Below are 19776 nucleotides of genomic sequence, written 5' to 3' on the forward strand. Positions count from 1 at the left end.
GGGAGGCAGAGGCAGGCAGATTTCTGAGTTCGAGGCCAGCCTGGTCTACAGAGTGAGTTCCAGGACAGCCAAGGCTACACAGAGAAACCCTGTCTTGAAAAACCAAAAAAACCCACTTATGTAAGTTCTTTTTATATCAAATGGCTTTCTATCCACAATGACTCATTAACTAAATTTACCAGTTGTTTTATAACCTTCTACTAATGAAAAGAAGAAATTTAAAATACAATTGTGATAAAGTAGTAATATTTAAAGTCTCACAGTTACTGGGTGTAAGTAGCCACGCCCACAGAACAATTACTGATTTTTTATTTTTTTTATTTTTATAAACAACTTAAGTAAGGTCCATTTCCTTTAATACTGCATAGAACCTCACTAGATGTCAGGAATCTAAAAACAGCTACAGAGGTGGATTTGCCAGGCAATGAGAGGGTTTCTTGCCTATCCTTATAACTGCAGAAAACTTATAAAGATGGACGTGAATGATTTTAGGACATGTCTGAATGATTTTAAGCTTGAAAAATGATCAGATGTGTTTATTCTACTTATGGCTTATGAATGAGTTCAGAAGAGAAACCAGCAGATACTGCAAATACTTTTAGGGAGTAAAGTTAGTAAATGTTCATTTGGCTTCTTGTGTGTTGGAGACAAGACAACCCTATGTCACCCAGGTTGATGTTGAACTTCTGGGCTGAAGTGACTGGGTTGTGTCAGGGTATCTTTTGGTGGTGTTCTCTGAGACAGCCATGGCTGCCCTTGAACTCAGAGAGCTGTCTGTCTCTGCCTCCTGAGTACCAGGATCAAAGGCTTGCTTGCCAGGATATCTTCTTAAAACCAATATAAGAAAAATGTTTTAGTGGTTATTTAAATTCTGATACACACTAACAGCAACCTTTCGATCCAGAAGCACAATTATTTCATTATTATGGAAAAACCCTCCAAGGAACTGTTACCTAGCGTCATGAGAGCAGCAACCAACAGCCATCCCGCTTGTGTGCGCTGAAGTGACAGGCGGCTGTTTTGAGCAGCAGAACACAGCAAATCCTCTGCTATTGTCATGATAATCTGCATGTATACAGAACAAAGCAATAAAAATCAGCTTATAAATTAAGTCAGGTGAAAGAAACTAATTACAATCTCCAGGAAGACTTGTTCTTACATATAATAAATTACAACCATGGCCAATTATGCGGGCTATGTGATAGGGCGTTATCACACAAGAAATTATAAACACTAGCTGCATATGTATCAAAAGATGGCCTAGTCGGCCATCACTGGAAAGTGAGGCCCATTGGACATGCAAACTTTATATGCCCCAGTACAGGGGAACGCCAGGGCCAAAAAGGGGGAGTGGGTGGGTAGGGGAGTGGGGGGTGGGTGGGTATGGGGGACTTTTGGGATAGCATTGGAAATGTAAATGAGGAAAATACCTAATAAAAAAATTTAAAAAAAGAAATTATAAACAATTAAGTTTTCAAGGTTAAAAACCAGATGATTAAAAGGAACACAGACAGGCACAATTCTTTATGAAGCACAAGTGACAACACTGTAAGGTTACTCAAATTGTAGCCGTCCAGAATTTATTTACTTTGCTTTAAGCAATTACCTTTTAGGTCAGAATCACCAGAAAAAGTTTCATTATTGGAGTTTCCCTTTATAAAATTCGATATACAAACCTTAAGGGTTCATAAAGGTCTTCCCAAAAGCAGTGAAGCAGGATTCTATAATATGTTACATTTTTAAAGTCTCTCAAATAGATGGTGTAAACAACAGAGAAATAACCAGCCCTTTCAAATGTTTGCATCCTGTGTTTATAGAGTTCAAAGGCCAGGAGGAATGCATCGAATCTGAGAAAGCACGTGTCACCAAGCACCTTCGGATAGATGACAGGCTGTAGGAGCCGCAGAGACAGTTCCTAAAGGAGGCAGCGCTGCTAACCGCAGCTTACAGAGTTAACAGAAAAAGAAAGAATGAAACAACCAGGACAGTCACATCAGGACAAGAGGGCATCTTCTCAGATGAAATTTCATATGTGAGGGGTCAGAATTAAGGAGAGGTGAGGACAAACTTAATACACACACACAATGACAACGTGTTAGCTCTGACTATAACTGAAAGGGTGGCAGGGAAGGAGAAATGGCTCAGCAGTTAAGAGAAGAGCACTTGCTGCTCTTGTGGAGGACGCATTTCAGTTCTCAGCACTCACGTGGTGACTCACAATTATCTGTGATTCCAGTTTCATGGGAACCAGGCATGTATGAAGTACACATACATACATATACTCATGCAAAATACTTACACAAGTAAGATTGAAACAAGCAAACAAACAAACAAAACCAAGGGACTTCCTCAACTTGTCAATCGGTTTATTACGACACTGATAATATAAAGATATTTGGATTTTTGACATTTTTGTAGAGGATATATTATAAAGTTGTACATATAACTCCTTGATTGAACCCTGATTTCTTTTGGGGGGGGAGTAGGGAAAGGCATTTAGAGTCTCAGGATCATCATTAGGATATTCTCTATTACTGGCTAATTAATGCTTCTAGTCATTTTTAGTAGAAAGAATGAGGCCGTAGTATTTATTTTGAAAGAAATAAAATTGAGTTCATAGTGATAATTTCATCTTAACATATGGGCTTTTATTTAACTTTCTTTCTTTCTTTCTTTCTTTCTTTCTTTCTTTCTTTCTTTCTTTCTTTCTTTCTTTCTTTCTTTCTTTCTTTTGGTTTTTTTCGAGACAGGGTTTCTCTGTGTAGCCCTGGCTGTCCTGGCACTTACTTTGTAGACCACGCTGGCCTCAAATTCAGAAATCCGCCTGTCTCTGCCTTCCGAGTGCTGGGATTAAAGGCATGCACCACCACCGCCTGGCTTATTTAACTTTCTTAATTCTATAATTATAGCTCTCCTTTTTCTTATGTAGAAAATCTCAGCTCATAAATACATTATTTATCCATTTTATACAATTAATGTAAACTAATTCAGAAGTAACTCCACCAATATTGACAAGAACTGTAAGTTGATTAAATGACACTCAGGCTTTTTCATAAGTTCAATTGTCCTTCGATTTTTTTTTTTTTTTTTTTTGGCACAGAGTTCTACTAAGTAGTCCAGGCCACTCTCCAACTCCTGACCCTCAAAGAAATGGGCTTAAAGGCAGATTGCAGCCAAGATTATAATGGTATTTTAAAAGGCAAAAAAATATACATACTATAAGGAGAAACCAGAGTATGCAGTGTGATTTTTAAATAGACTTACGTGGCAAGGCTAGATACCCTGCAAATTCTGTTATCCCATAGAGAGCCTTCGAGGAAAAGCCCAGGAAGTACCCTTCCCCACCCCAGTACTGGAGTCAGAGCACACTAAGCATGACTCCATCTGTGAGTCATAGCCCAGGAAGCACTCCCTGAGGAAAGTGAGGGCAACCATCATTTCTCAGAGACTGTGTGGCTAGTGTTCGACACAGACTACCCAGGAGACATGCTGCAGTCCCATGGGGCTTTCACTGGGTGCCATACCACCAGCAACCCATTCCACAAAACCTTCAACATCACAGAGAATGAAATCATTACCTTGCCCTTTCCATGAGGAATTCCCAAAGGACAGTGTGTCACTGAACCGAGCAAGGCCGCCACAGCAAAACTAAAGCCAGTCACTGCTTCTGGTGAAGACTTGAGTATCGAAAGCCGTTCTAGGCAACGATCTAAGAGAGGTGTCAGGTAGGACGGCAAGGCCCCCGCAATGCAGTGCAAGCACCAGGCTGCAGCCAGGCGAACAGAAATGCTGGGGTGCAGAACCACTGAGATGACGCTGTCCAGAAGGCCTGCAGGACAGAGGAAAGCAAACGGCTCGTGTGTCCAGACGGAACTCAGAACTCATTTCAGACATAAGACAGTCAATACAATGGGCAGTCACCTGTTATAAAATATACTACTTCTATGAGAAGCCGGACTATAATGAAAGAACTGAGATATAACTAAATTGTTTTTTGGTTTTCAACGTAGAGATCTCTTCTAGCATTATCTCATGAAAATTAACTTAAGCTATGTTAATACACAAAAGAAAAATTTTATTTCTAGTGATTTTTGTATTTTACCTTGAGATCATTAGTAATTAATTAAGCATGCTATTAGGAACTACAATTGCTACTACAAGAGAAAACCACCGTTAAAAAGTCATACCTTGTCCTAACCCCTTTTTAAAAGAAAGATGATTGTAATTCATTTTACTTATGTGTCTGTGCATGTGAGTACAGACGCCCACAGAGGACAGAAGCACTGGACCCCCAGAGCTGGATTCCAGGCAGTTCCGAGCTGCCTGATGGGCGTGCTGGGGATAGAACTTGCGCTTGTGCTCTTAACCTCCCAGTCATCTTTCCAGCTTACTGCTCCTGTAGAAAAATCTCTCTAGCACATTATAGGAATGGTAATATACTTCTTATCTACTGAACGGCTTTTATCTTAGAGCAAATTCTAAAACCAAGGTTGTGCCAGGACTTCAGTGGTCTAACCCACTAACAACATGTTAGAATACAGTGATCAGTAAAAAAGTTTCTATTTATTGATTCAAGACAGACCTTTGTTGAGACATGTAAGTTTCCTGCCAACTGCTACAGAAATTTAAAGGGCTTACAAACATATAAATGACATAAACACAAAGGTACTCAGTAAGTAGGAAGCATGACAGAAAGCCAAGCCACAGACAAGAAAACAAAAAGGAACTAGCCACTACAGACCACATCTTAGTAACCTCACTGACCCGACGCGGCCTAAGCGGTAAACTGACAGTGGAGAGCACAAGAGTAGCCATGTCTTCTGGGAAGGACAGGCAGACATGGTCGCTGATGACACCCCTGATGATACTCCTCTGATACAAACACCCTCAGTAAGCAGGGTGGTAGTCAAAACTGTGAACTTGCAAAACCACCGAGGAGCATATTTTCAAGGAGGAAGCTTTGTGCTATCTGAAGATATCACAATGCTGATAAATTACTCTAATAGGCAGAAAATTATTTTCCAAAAGAAATAAAGATGGCTTTAAAAACCCCTGAGGAACGGACTGCATCTAGTCCACCGATAGTGGTGTTTCACTGCAGGGAGAGAAATCCAGGCGTACTTCTCTGCAAGTTTTCCATTACAGTTCAGAAAGAGAAATGAGGACAGAATTACAAAAGAGCTTTCTAATTGTTTTTGTAAGGATGGGATCTCACTATGTAGCCATTGCCCTCTGAGTGCTGAGACTAAAAGTGTGCATCTTGCCACACCTTGCCACAGAACCTTTTTATAAAAGGGGAAAATAGCAAACAAACCACCAGATCCAAAAACCCAGAAAGCCCTCTCCTCTCTTTAAGGTGTGTGTGTGTGTGCGCGCACATGTGCCCTCAGAGGCAAGAAGAGGGCATTAGATCCCTTGGAACTCGTTACTGGTGCAGCTAAACAGCCTGATATAATCTCTGATAGCCAAGCTCAGGTCCCCAGGAAGAGCAGCATGTGCTCTTAACCACTGAGCCGTCCCTCCAGCCTTCAAAGACATCTATATTTTAAAATAATCTTGACTATAAGCTTCCATGAAACATCTAATGAGTCTCCAGTGGTTTCACAGTTGTAAGTAAACTCCAGCTTGTTTACATCACAGACATTTCCTTCCTCCAGGACAAGTGAAATGTAGAACTGAGACGGTCACAAACAACAGATCTACCTGTGCTGGAATCCTGGAGCAAAGGGGCAGCTGTAGTGCCAAGACTGTGGATGAGATTTCCAAGTTCTTGTGATGCACAAACGAGCACATGCTGGCTGGCGGCTACATCCGCGGAACTGAGACGGGTTTCCAAATTACCATCACTCAATACGGCATCTGCCAGAAACACAGGAACAACTTATGCATCACTTTTATAAACACACATTATAGGAACTCAGTGTCAGGAGCAGAAAAGCATAAGGCCAGAGTGAACAACACAGTACATCCACTTGGTCAGTAGGTAGAAAAAAACCCCTGGGGAGGTCAGTGGGATGTTTAAATGGGCAATCACATAAACGACAGACTGAGTTTGAATGAATAGATAGCTTGAAAAATAATTTTAGAAAATTATGTGTATGAGCATTTTGCCTGCATGTGTGTATGCACAAAACATGTGTGCCTGGTCCTTGAGGAGGTCGGATGAAGGTGTCAGATTCCTTGGGACTGAAATTACAGACAGTTATGAGTCACCGCGTAGGTGCTGGGAATCAAACCCAGGTCCTCTTCCAGAGCAACAAGTACTCTAACCACGGAGCCAATTCTCCAGCCCCTGAAGTAAGATTCAATTCACACAACATGGTCAGATCCCTTGTTACTCACAAAGAAAACTCAAGACACCACCTCCCTACCTTTTAGCCGGTATCAAGTAAGAAAACTCAGGGTGATCAGAGAAGGACAATACATAACCTGAAACAGTCTGTTTAGAAACTCAGTCATCTTAAGTAGTATAGGAACCTTAACAAGAATTCTAAGAACTGTTAGAACCAGCCTTTAAGATTTGTGTTATGGGACTAGAGGTGTGCTTGAGTGGTTAGAAGCACTTTCTGCCCTTCCAGAGGACCTGATTCCTAGCACCCATGATGCTGCAGAGGAGCTGATGAACTAGCCTGAGCTAAGGCACTCAACATACATGTGTGTAGATACAGAACATGGAGATACGTACACGTGAATAAAAGTTGTTTTTAAAAAGTGTTTTAAAACTATATAGTAATACAGAAACATTGCTTTTCAAGGGTGGTTCCTGACACTAGTAATGCAGACTGTTTTAGTAGATCCGTACCCATAACTTTCTTTAGCCTCCAGATGGCCTGGCAGATCTCCTTTGCAGCAGCTATCTGAGCCTTCTCTCCAAGCAGGCCTCCTAGAGTCGCTCGAAGAATGAATGAGACACAGCGGCGACAGCAGACGGCGTCAATCTGCGTCTGTGTGGCTTTAGGATTCGACTGTGATACAAGGCTTAGGATGTGGGAAAGAAAGGCAGCCAGATTCTTCTCTAGCCACGCTCCTCCTAATGTTGAGACAAATACCACGTAAGCCTAAAAAGAAAGCAAATTCATCTTCAAAATTTGATTATTTCAGTTGCAAATCAACATCTTTTTTGTTTACAGAAATCCGTAGAATTTCTACTCCACCCTGCATCCTCCCTAGACTCAGTCACTTGATCCAGGCTAGTGCAGCACTAGGTGTGTGTGGAGTTCCAGTCTCTGAGTGCAGATTCCACCTCTGCCCACCTCTGCTGTGCCTCTATTCTACTGTGGCCCGGATCTGCAAATGTTCAGTAGAGAGCTAGTGCCAGATAACTTGTAAAATGTGTCCCTGGCTTCTGGAAATAAAAGCTTTAAGGTACTTGTCCTCATGAACAAGCAAGCTGAACTCAAACACACGGACACCTTTAATGAGCTACACTCCTATCCCGTGACTCCAAAGGACTGTTTTAGACACCTTAGGGAAGTTCCCCGAGATGAGTTATTGCTCTTTATTTCCACAAATGCTAATAGCTTGTCTTACCCCAGATACAAAGTCAAGCAGTCTTCTCAACCAATACGAAACAGAATACATGGGAACAGTTTCCAGCTACACTGGAGAGCTCTCGTGTCATGATCTAGTCACACAGCACCAGTCATCAGGGGGTGCAGAGATTTTTATTTTATTTTAAATTGTTCACTTAAAATCTTCAGCACGCACTGACTTCATTTTTTGGCTGGACTTCGTAAATTTTAAGGATGTAGACAGGAGAGATCTTCATCTCCAGTCCAGTGCAGCCCAGCAGGATTGTTCTAAAGCAGTCTGTGCTGAATCACAACACCTAGCAAGAAGCTGGTGTGGGTTAAGGCTGCAGTGTGGCCTTCGTAGTGCTGTAGTCTCAGAAACCTTCCCAAGAGTTTAGCTTTTAAAATCTGTGTTTAGGACAGACAATTACACAGCAAACACACAGGTTGTATGCCATGATCTTTTGGAGGAGTTAAAATCGTACGCTATCTTGACACATTAAGTAATATGTACAGGTATTACGTTGCGCTGCATAAGAGTTCACAATCACAGTGGAAGACACGATAAGCCGTGAAATAACATGACAGACAGCACAGGAGAGAAAAAATGACTGGTTTAAAGGAACTAAGTAAAACCCATTACTAAAAATTAAAACCACGTTTGGGTTATAAAAGGCTCTTAATTTGTAGCCTTGTTTTAAAACTGTTTTAGATTCACCATAGATATTTATAAACAGAATCAGCAACTTCACACTGTGGAGTCAGATCCTAAAACTGTGACTAGAGCCAGTGGGAATGACACGTGGGTGACTGAGTTCTGACTCAGACCTGAGTAACTCCAACTCGAACGTCTCTGCTGACTGAACTGTTTCCTTTCAGCATATCTCCACTGGCTCGGAGGAATCCTGAACTCCCACGCAGAAACCCTGCTCCCAGCAGTTCCAGCGCTTCCCCCAGTGACACTCTGCGAGCACTCTGCTTTGAGCCTGCTAAGACAAAGAACAAAACAGCAATTCATAGTGTACACACTTAATGTTTCTAAAGAGAATTTGGATGCTCCCACCCCCACTCCACCAGACCTCCCCACTCCCTGGGACCCCAAGTCTCTCAAGGGTTAGGTGCATCTTCTCTGACTGAACCCAGACCCGGAAGTCCTCTGCTGTGTATGTGTTGGGGGCCTCATATCAGCTGGTGTATGCTGCCTGGGTGGTGGTTCAGTGTACAGACTTAATTTTAATGCACAATCTTTTTATTTATTTATTTTTTTGCTGGAGACCTGACCAACCTAAGTATATGCTCTGCTGCTGAGCCTCATTTATACATGGTCTCTATTTGCCAAAAGCAAGCATATTGACAGAAAAACTAAAAATCCAAATGTAATGTAAAATTCACAGGAATTCTGTATATTAATATACAAAAGAAGTCACAAGATGATTTAATAGTCCATCCGGATGAACCCTGGGAGAGCTGAGGATGTAGCTATGTGACATATTGCTTACCTAGAACACAGAGCTGTAGGTTCAATCCCTAGCCTTCAAGTGAAAAGGAGCCCTAAGTGCCTTCATGGATGGCAGGAAATAAACTCAGGACTGAAATCAACCAAATAGAAACAAAAAGAACTATACAAAGAATTAACAAAATCAGGAGCTGGTTCTTTGAGAAAATCAACAAGATAGATAAACCCTTAGCCAGACTAACCAGAGGGCACAGGGACAGTATCCAAATGAACAAAATCAGAAATGAAAAGGGAGACATAACAATGGAAACCGAGGAAATTCAATAAGCACTTTTAAAATGTAGTTGTCCACTGTGTTCTTTACTCTACCCGTATTCTAGTGCGAAGAACAATCTGTGTAATATTTTTAAAAGAGTTTGAATAAAAATTTGTTCTAATCTCAATTTCTTCGGTGACTTTAAGATTGTTACCTCTTAAATGTAATTTTTTTTTCTGGTGTGTGTGTACACATGAGCACACACACACATATGTGTCTTCTTCCCAGCATAGGCTGCTTGACCCTCTCCAAATACGAATGTCTGAGTGAATCACAAGACTAGGAAAAAGCCATGGGGGAAAATCTCCCTGTGCTGCCCGTGGGTCTCCTGTGGAGAATGAGAAGACTACCTAAAGCTCTGCTACTGCTTCCCATGTGGTTTTAACACGGTGGCACTTCTGTTCTCTCTCAACCCTAGCTGAGGAGCAACGTTTTAGAGAAACTGTAGGCTCTTCCTCTATAGAATAATGAATTACTTCTATAATAATGTTTTCAAATAATGTACACACAAATTATATGGAGTGCTTGAAAAAGTAAGGGAAGGGAACCTAACCCAGCCCGAGGGTGGCAAACATGGTCTGGCAGGCCTTGTCCGCCCCCCACCCCCTCTGCCTTGCTAAAACCAATTAGATTACATTCCTAAAGCTAGCTACCAATTCTATTCCCTTACCTAGCCACTTCTTATCCCTGAAGCTGACTACCAAGGTCCAGCTATCAAACTATTAAAGTCCAGCCAACAAAAGCCCCCCTTGGCTCAGCTAATTAACATGCCAATTAAAATTAAATGCCCCATCCTAACTTGGGGTTTCCCCTTGTACCTTTATAAACCACCATTTTCCTATGTGCCAAACCTGTCTTCTCTCTATCCAGAGGCAGTCCTTTGTCCTCTGAGACAAATACCCCTACTCCTCTCCTGTTCTCTCCCCTTCTCCCTCATCCTCTATCTCCTGCCTTTGACTCTTACACCCTGCCTTCTGTCTCTCTGGGGCAAATAATTCTATGTGTTGAGAACTTGGTCTTGGGAGTCCTGGGCCAATATTGATCTCTTACAGTGAGAGTTGAGATTAAATTAGGTGGGCCTTAGGATTCTGTCCATCTTAAACTGCTCAGCTCTTGCCTTCTGATCTGAGGATATCGGAGTCAGGATCTATTTGTTTGAGTTTTTTATCACTGAAGATAGAATGATAAAGTTTTCAATTGTTCATCAGTGTCTTACATACACTATAAATTAAAACTTTGTTTTAAAACATACCCATCCTTGTTTACTACTTAAGAGAATATAGAGAGAATAAAAATAAATTGCCCAAACAGAATAAATTCCAAACATCTCTTTGAAACATCAGGTGTGCTGTGTAACCAATCTAGAAAAAAAGCCAAATAAAATAAGACAGTCTTAAAATAACTTAAAAATTTTAGGCCTTATGTCTTATTGAGTAACACAATTACTTTGAAATTCTTTTTGTTGTTGTTAGTTTTGTTTCAGACAGGATTTCTCTGTGTATTCCTGACTGTCCTGGAACTCACTCTGTAGCCCAGGCTGGTCTCAAACTCACAAAGATTCCTCTGCCTCTTTGCCTCTTTGCTTCTGTGCCTCTCTGCCTCTCCCCCTCTGCCCCTCTGCCCCTCTGCTGGTCTCAAACTCACAAAGATCCCTCTGCCTCTGCCTCTGCCTCTGCCTCTTTGCCTCTCTGCTCTGTGCCTCTCTGCCTCTGCCTCTCTGCCTCTGCCCCTCTGCCCCTTTGCCCCTACCCCTGCCCCTGCATCTGCCTCTGCCTCCAAGTGCTGGGATTAAAGTACATGCTACCACTGCCTGGCCAAAACTCTTTTTTATAAAAGACAATAACTGAATAAAGCACAGTACTTCTAGAATTGTTTGGGTTCTGTCCTAATTGTTTGAAAACGGTATCTTAGGACCTATAACAATGTAACAATGTTTGTGAACTACAACTGCTTCTCAAAAATTAAGAATGGGTAGCTGCAATGTTACAATGCAGGAGAGTAAGTTAAGGAAGTCACTCTGAAAATAAATAACTTTACCTGCTCCTGGATGCTTAGCAGTTACAGCTTTAGCCAACACTGTACCCAACAGTTTTGAAACTGATATCCGCACGTCATAATTGGAACCTTCAAAGGACTTAAAACATAGTGTGGCCACACTGTCCAGGTCTGTGCTCCACATAAAGATGGCCTCATTCTGGAGTTCAAGAAGACACTATGCAAATGAACACACAAATTAATGAAGAGACAAAATAAAAATGTCAGGTTCAGATCTGTGTAAGTTGTAGAAATATAATAGCCGCTACAACTTCATAGTATTTTCTATGTTGACAGGAATAACCAAGAACTATTAAAATTCATATATATAATTACAAAAGAGGTGAGAGGACAACCCCCTTCTAATTTCCAGAAGCACATTAAAAAAAAAAGTCCTTTAATAGTCGACCTGTTAAATATGAGCAACAATGAGAATAATTCAAGCAGTAACAAGTGACTTCACTGTTCTGCTCAGTCAACTATGTCAAGGACAATTAAAAAACCAGGAACAATATAATAAACTTAAACATACACATTTTGGTTCACACAGATACGGAGAGGACGTACAGGAAACAGAATGCATTGGTCAGTGTGGAAGCTTGACCTTCTTTTTCTGGCCTCTGGCTCCTCACATCAGCATGTGGAGCCCCCCTGAGCTGATTTCTAGGGTTGCACTTCTAACATCCTGTGGAGAGGACTTCACTCCCTCTGTACATGGTTTAGGGAAATGGCAACTAGACCATTTTACCTTGGCGGCAGCACATCGGACAGCCATGCATCTGTCTGTTAAGCAGGACCGGGCAGCCTTGTAAACATCCCTGTGGCACGGTGCAGCAGCAGCACCCAGCCCAGTCAGTATACTCTGCAGACTCAGCATGATCTCATAGCGGCCTTGAGACTGCCAAAAAGAAAAGAATAATGTAAAGAATAACGTGGACGTCTACACAAAGAACAGCACTAAACACTGTTTATTTCCCATTTAAGAAAATTCAGGTTTCTTCATATACTCCCCAACTTATTCTGACATCAAGAAACCCTGATCATTCAACTCCCTATGTAAAAGTGTTGTCTGTACATATTAAACCTCAACACAGAGTACTATCTGTACATATTATATCCCAGCACTCTGTGAGGCTCAGACCCGAGCTATAGCTGTACCTCAGTGAGAGCACTTGTCTAACCAGGCTCCACATTCAATCTCACCACCAAAAAACAAGGGCTGGAGAGTTGGCTCATCTGTTAAGAGCACTGACTGCTCTAGCAGAGGACCCAGGTTCCGTTCCCAGTAGTCACAAAGCAGCGCACAATCATCTGTAACTCATTTCAGGGGATCCGATGCCCTCTTCTGCCTCTAAGGAGCCCCAGGCATGCTTGTAGTGCACATACACACATGCAGGCAAAAGACAAAAACACATAAAATAAAAAATAACTCTAACACACACACACACACACACACACACACGCACATACACACACAACTCCACAAAGGTACCTGCTCTTCCCTCTAACTACACAGTGCTTACTCCTTTCCAATGCTAGGACAATAACTAATCTATTTCCCAGGTATTGGACATGTTCTAGACATATAATTGATAGATAAAGTCACACAGATACTTTGCATGCTAAAAAATATAAACTTTTCATTAACTCCAGACATAAGAACACATAAAATGCTGCCATGCTATTCTTCAGTTGTACATACCTCTGCACTCTTCATAGCTTTAAGAATATTCGCCACAGTGTCAGTGAAGCTGTTAGCCAGGATTCTACCCAATTTCTTGTACAAGGAACCCAAGCACACCACAGCAGCACTGAAACAACACTTAAATTAGAAAAGATGTCATGACCAAAACAGGGGGCAGGGCATAAAATTCATGAGACTATGTAAACGTGACTATTAAAACTTCTGCTATTCTCATGGGTGTACTTTTTACATTTTGAAGAGTATCTTCAGATACTAAAATTTTAAGAAATTATGTGGGTATGTGTGTGCCTGCATATGTGTATGTGAGCATAGTGCCCACCCTGGCTCTGGAGTTAAAGGCAATTGTGAGCTGCCTGCCCATGGGTGCTAGGCATCCAATTAAGGCCTTCTGGAAGAGTGGTTCATGCTCTTAACCACTGAGCCATTCCTCCACCTCCTTGAAGGGCTTCGAACTGTGGTGAAATATCTATCATTAACCTGTATTTTCTTCTGTCTTAGTTTACTACTAAGACTTTAGTAAAAGAACAAACAAAATCTGAAGAACTGAAAACATTCTTAAGGAAGATGTTTTCAATCTCAAAGCTAGACTGACCGTGTCTTAATCAGTCTTTTTGTTGTGCTGGTTATGAATTACAGTATCGGGGATTGAAGCCAAGGCCTGTGTGAATGCTAGGCTGTGAGTGACAGTTCCATCTTACTGTTACCTAGTGCCGGGCCTTCCTGGCACGCTTCCTACTACTGAGTTAGATATTCTTGGCACCATTTTTTTTTTTTTTTGGCTTTTCGAGACAGGGTTTCTCTGTATAGCCCTGGCTGTCCTGGAACTCACTTTGTAGACCAGGCTGGCCTAGAACTCAGAAATCCGCCTGCCTTTGCCTCCCCAGTGCTGGGACTAAAGGCGTGCGCCACTACCGCCTGGCTTCCAAATTTTCTTTTAAAGAATTATTTTATGTGTACGAGTGTTTTGCCTGTATGCATGTATGTGCATCATATGCATTCCTGGTGCCTGTGGAGATTAAAATAGGGCACCGGATCTCCTGGTCCTGGAGTTACTGGCAGTTGTGAGACAACATACGGATTTTAAGAACTGAACCTAGGTTTTCTGTAAAAGCAACAAGGACCTTAACTGCTGAGCCATCTCTCCAGCTCCACTAAAATATTTTCAAAAGGATTTCCTTGGTAGCAAAATGGTTTTTTTGTTTGTTTTTGTTTTTTGAAACAGGGTTTCTCTGTGTAGCCCAGCTGTCCTGAAACTCACATTATAGACCAGGCAGGCCTCAAATTCAGAAATTCGCCTGCCTTTGTTTTCCAAGTGCTGGAATTAAAGGTGTGGCTACCACCGCCCAGATAAATTTTATTTTTTAAAAGATTAGAAATTGAATCAAACTGGGCGTGGTGGCAAATGCTTTTAATTCCAAAATTCAGGAGACAGACACAGACGGATCTCTGTGAGTTCAAGGCCAGCCTGACCCACATAGGAAGTTCCAGGACAGCCAGGACTACATAGAGAGACCCTGCCTCAAAATCAATCAATCAATCAATCAACCAACCAATTAATCAAAAGGCAAAAAAAGAAAACTTGAAACAAAATTAATTTATGCTTAATTTCAAAAACAACTGTCAAACTTTATATACTTTTGAAAAACCATACAAGGAAACAATATTTTGAATTGTTTAACTTACAGTTTGGTGGGAAGGTAACTTGGAGAGTCATCTTTGCTCCGAATAAGATCATTACATTTATCGATTGTCTCATAAACAGAGAATGTGTCTCCAATACTATAAAGGATGGCCAGGTTCTGAGCGAGGAGCTTTCGCGTGGGGGGTCCCGGGGAGCTGTTCAGTAAGGACAGGAGCTGCCCAACAAGAGTCTTCTGCTTCTCCCTGACGTCCTCCTACAAAGAAGGAAGTCAGAGGAACTCCTGTAGTCTCGCAGTATGGACTGTCCAGGAATACTCGGCACTGTTCTGACTGGGGCTCACAGTTGCTGACGCGGGCACTGTGCTGGGCTAACAAGTGGTTCTTCACTTTGCTGTCACTAAAAGGGAGCTCTGAAATACACTACAGTCCATTAGCAGAGACAGAGATCCATTTCATCTACGTCTACGTGAAAGACGCACAGATGTGTGATTTTATAGCTTCTCACTGAGCCAGCTCTCCCCCACGCATTTAAGTGAGCAATTAAGGTGGCAGCCTACACCCAAAACACGGAATAGACCTGCAGCAGCCTCCTGACTTATCCAAGTCTTTCCCTAAGTCTAGCCCAGTTTCCTTTTGATAGAAGTGAATGCATGCAGATGCCAACAGTTCCGCTCTACTTTACCTGGGCTCTGAAAAGGAGTCACCACAGCACTAATGGCATTCGGGGCTCACGGAGGCCTCAATTCCTCAATTTAGTTTGTGTTCAATTAGTAGACAGAATTTTATCTTTAAAATAACAAAACAAAACAAAACAAAACTTTCTCCAGTTCAGCATGGTGGCAGATGCCTTTAATCCCAGCACTCAAGAAGCAGAGGCCAGCCTGGTGTACAGAGAGTTCCAGAACAGCTAGGGCTACACAGCACAGAGAAACTGTCTCAAAAAAACTAACTTTTTTCCTTTTCTTTAAAAAAAAGTCTAATGTATATTGGTATGCACCACATGTACACCCAAGGGCACAGCCTGAAGAGGACATAGGGTCCCCTAGAACTGGAGTCATATAGTTGTAAACTGCAATGTGAATACTGGGAATTAAATCTGGGTCCTCTGGAAAAGCAGCCAGTATTCTTACAGCTGAGCCATCTCTTCAGGCCCAGAACTTAATCTTAGCTTATTTCCCTAAACCTAGCTAATTTTAATGTAAAATTAAAAGACACTTCAGAAGGACAAGGATTCAGCCATATTTCACTGCTAAGTTTTTAATTCTTGAAGGTAAGCAAATTCATCAAATCTCTAATATTACAGAGCCTGGTAACAAATTATTTCAGAATGAGAATGGTCTTCAATTAATTTAAAATCAGTTTTTAAATTAACAAACATTTGTTTTTTATTAAATCTTGCATGTATTCATGTGGTGTTGGGGGCATGTGCATGTACATGAGTGTGCTGGGTATGCAGTGTGTTCACTGTTTCCACATGTGCAGTGTGTTCATATCCCTTTTGCATCACACACCACACTGTGAGTCTATAAAACATCCTCATTTTAGATGGCCCACAGTATGAGAACTCAGTTTTCTTTGTATCTATTTCATGAGCTTTACGAGAAGGGGTATGCTTATAAAAGAGCTTTTCAATTCATATTCTCTTAATACTTTTTACAGTTTTTGAAAATAAAATTCCAACAGGATTGTTTAGCACCACAGGACATCAGAACTTTACATATTTGGAGAAATACAAGATGCAAAAGATAATAAAGATGACCCACAATGTGGTTGTGGGTAAGTGGTGTGTGTGTGTGCATACATATGTATGTATGCATGTATGTACGTATGCATGTATGTATGGACAGACTTTAGAGTACTTGAGTCTGAACTCAAGGTTTCATGCCAGCTTGGCCAGCACACTACTGTTGATCTATACCCAGTCCAAGTGTTACACGTATGTTTAAAGTAATAAAACAAATATTGGCTGATTTCTTTTTTAAAAATTTATTGATTTATTTTACATATATGATTACACTCTAACAGTAAAGATGGTTATGAGCCTTCATGTGGTTGTTGGCAATTGAATTTTTAGGACCTCTGCTCGCTCTGGTCAAACCCTGCTCACTCTGGTCAGCCCCACTCAGTCCCTGCTTGCTCCAGCCCAAAGATTTATTTATTATTATAGATAAGTACACTGTAGCTGTCTTCAGATGCACTAGAAGAGGGCGTCAGATCTCATTATGAGTGGTTGTGAGCCACCATGTGGTTGCTGGGATTTGAACTCAGGACCTTCGGAAGAACAGTCAGTGCTCTTCCCTGCTGAGCCATCTCTCCAGCCCATTTTGGCTGATTTCTTTCTGCTTTTTTGAACTTGTAAAATTAAAAGAGACATTTCAGAAGGGACAAGGAATCCACCATATTTCACTGCTTAATCTTAGAAAATTTTACCTTTCACAAACTGATAGGTGACTATAGACAAAGCAAGAAAAGAAACAAATGGAACCAAACATTTCTGGCATATAACAGAAAAAAAAAAAATCAGCTCTTGCAATGTTACCCACCCTGTTCGTTGCTAGCAAGAGCTTCTCCAAGTATCTCAACCACTCAAAAATAAACTCAGCCTTCTGAACGTCACCTAGTTGATTGGATGCTTCTTCATTGAGTAGCAAGCTGTGAGCTAATTCCATTCCTTGCAGCAAATTCTCTTAGCTGGTCACCAATCTTCTCATGTATATGCACCTTAGGTGTATGCACACACCTAAGGAACCGAGCCTGCGATGGAGAAAGAACACCTGTGAAAGGTGAGGAAGAGGAAGGCCATGAGAATACTGGAGACTCCGACGAGAAGTAAAAGCACAGCTCTAAGTATAGCTTTAGAACCGCTGCAGGACAACCCCAGGAAGGTCCCAAGAGTAAGCTCCAGTTAGCTGACCCAAATTCACCTTCCCATCCAGTCTATTTTCCAAAAGACAGACAGGCCAAACAGGGCAGACTGTCAACAGGCAAAAACAAAACAAAACAAAAAAAACACCAAATCACTAAAACCAAGTGATCATCCACTTATATTCTCCTAGTTTTAGGGTCAGCTAATAAGCTCCTATGTTAGACTTTCAGCATTCATGGAATCCTAAACACCCTTGTATTGAATGTGTCACAGGTATTTAACAAGTGACCGAATATCTAGACATACTACTGAAATCCTGTAGTGAAGCTGACCACTTCCCTACGTCTCTGGTACAGGCCTCCAGAGTGTCTGCTCTTTTCTAATAAAGAGCCACTTGCAGCTCTGGGGGTTTAAGGCCATCCCCTCTCCCCCAGCAGGGTCATCTTATCCGAGTTTAGTCATGAACAAACTTTTTTTTCTGATAAATCAATCAATCAATCATCAAGCAAACAAATTATTTGAGAGCTAGAGATATGGCTGAGCAGATCAAAGTGTTTGTCACCAAACCTGACAGCTTAAGTTCAAGTTCCAGGACCTACAGAGTAGAAGGAGAAAACTGACTCTTGCAAGTTGTCCTCTGACTTGTATACAAATATAATGGTATACACAAACACACACAAACCCCAAATAAAATTTATTTTATTAAAAAAACTTCTGCTCCAGTGTGAAGACACAAGCATCTAGTCCAGCCATGAGGCAGCGGAGAGGGTAGGATCACTTGAGCCCAGGAGCCTGCCTAGGACCCTTTTAGGAACCAACATCACAGCAGCTGTCAGAGAAGCAGCAGCATCAACAACATGAAGTACACATGAGGTAATACACACAGGAGATGACTTCTCTAATGCATCAAAAAGAATCAGATTAAATAGTTCAGAAGAGTAAGGTTGACTGCCATAGGTAATTAAAATATATAAAATGCATGCCTTATGGTTCACTAAGCAAAACTAATTATTTTAATGGGAAAGCCAGTAAGATGTATTAGAAAACCAGGTGTGAGATGTAGGAAGGTTTTAATTTTAATTTTTTCTTTCTGAGTGATTCCTATATAACGTACTTACACTGCTAGATCATCATAATTACTGGATATCTGAAAATCCCTTAAAGATTTGAGTGAATTCCCACACTGGATCTTACTTGTGTTAGCTGCTTTGAACCCATGTCTAGATCCCAGGACATGCCCCTGGGAAAACCCACCTGTGTGGCTTCTGTCCTCTCACACCTGTACTCTAGCCATCTGGTGGCTTCTTCCCTGTCACTACTGCTACAATGCCCAATACACATGATGAGGCAGAGTCACCCAAAACCCAAACAAGCCCAACTTAGCTTATTTTTTGGAAGTGTCACTTTTAAGGGGCAAAGAACAATACAAACATCCATGCATGGTTGTGTGGTGGGTGGCACCACTGCTTGGGAAGCAGAGGCAATAAATAGTTAAAGATTATCTATCTGTAGACACACAGGTGAGCCAAGGCCATCCTGGGCTATATCAAATCTTGTTTACAAAAAACAAACAAACAAACAAACAAACAAACCCAAAAGATCAGTATGGAAAATGCTGCTAAGAATTAAGTTTTACAGAACTAACATGAATTCTAGCTTCTTGTTTTAAAAGCTCCTTCCTTTCTTAAAATACCAAAATGAGGCTGATGAAATGGCACAGAGTGAACCCGCCATACCAGTGTGATGGTCAGAATTAGAATCCTAGAACCCATCCTTGTAAATGCTAAATGGGCTTGGTGACCTGCCTAGCATCCCAGCATTTGGGAAGAAAATCCAGGATCCTTGGACCAAGGCAGACTAACCATCTAAGGAGCTCTGGGTTCAACTCACAGAGCACGCCTCAGTGAATAAGGTAGAAAGCAATGGAGGAGGACTCCTGAGGTCAACTTCCAGCCTCCACAGGCATGCTCAGGTATTTGCCTGCACAGCCCCTCATACACGTCCCCCACGTCCCAAACATGCTTATATGCATGCACACAGGAAAAAGAATCATTAAAATGAACTGGCTAAAATATTCACAATTAAGGACAGAATTTAGAAATGCTAGAGAAATACTTTCCCTTGAGAAACTTAAGCAGACTGTACTTTTGTCCTCAATATCTAAGACTCTGGAGGGAAACTAACCTTAGTGCACAGAGAGATGCTCTCATAATCACCAGGGTAAATGACAATCTAAGAATCGAATTA

General features: G+C 41.4%; 1 protein-coding gene across 4 annotated transcripts in view; it reads right to left on the reverse strand.

The window, feature by feature from the left end:
* The window catches only part of Heatr5a (HEAT repeat containing 5A), an 86131-nt gene extending 68697 nt beyond the window's left edge, over positions 1–17434 (reverse strand). For 2 of the 4 annotated variants that reach the window (XM_029484724.1, XM_029484722.1), the window contains exons 1-10: positions 17207–17434; positions 14706–14917; positions 13020–13128; positions 12066–12215; positions 11321–11495; positions 8340–8500; positions 6803–7058; positions 5704–5859; positions 3579–3829; positions 954–1065 (exon numbers count right to left, since the gene is read on the reverse strand). In XM_029484724.1, the coding sequence (XP_029340584.1) occupies positions 954–1065; positions 3579–3829; positions 5704–5859; positions 6803–7058; positions 8340–8500; positions 11321–11495; positions 12066–12215; positions 13020–13128; positions 14706–14917; positions 17207–17332 (1708 nt within the window). In that variant the 5' untranslated portion in view covers positions 17333–17434. The remainder of the gene's footprint in view (positions 1–953; positions 1066–3578; positions 3830–5703; positions 5860–6802; positions 7059–8339; positions 8501–11320; positions 11496–12065; positions 12216–13019; positions 13129–14705; positions 14918–17206) is intronic. The other 2 variants (XM_029484723.1, XM_021178967.2) reach the window with 1 other exon arrangement.
* Between the last annotated feature and the right edge of the window lie 2342 nt (positions 17435–19776).

Source organism: Mus caroli, chromosome 12 (assembly GCF_900094665.2).
Source record: "Mus caroli chromosome 12, CAROLI_EIJ_v1.1, whole genome shotgun sequence".
Taxonomy (NCBI): Eukaryota; Metazoa; Chordata; class Mammalia; order Rodentia; family Muridae; genus Mus; species Mus caroli.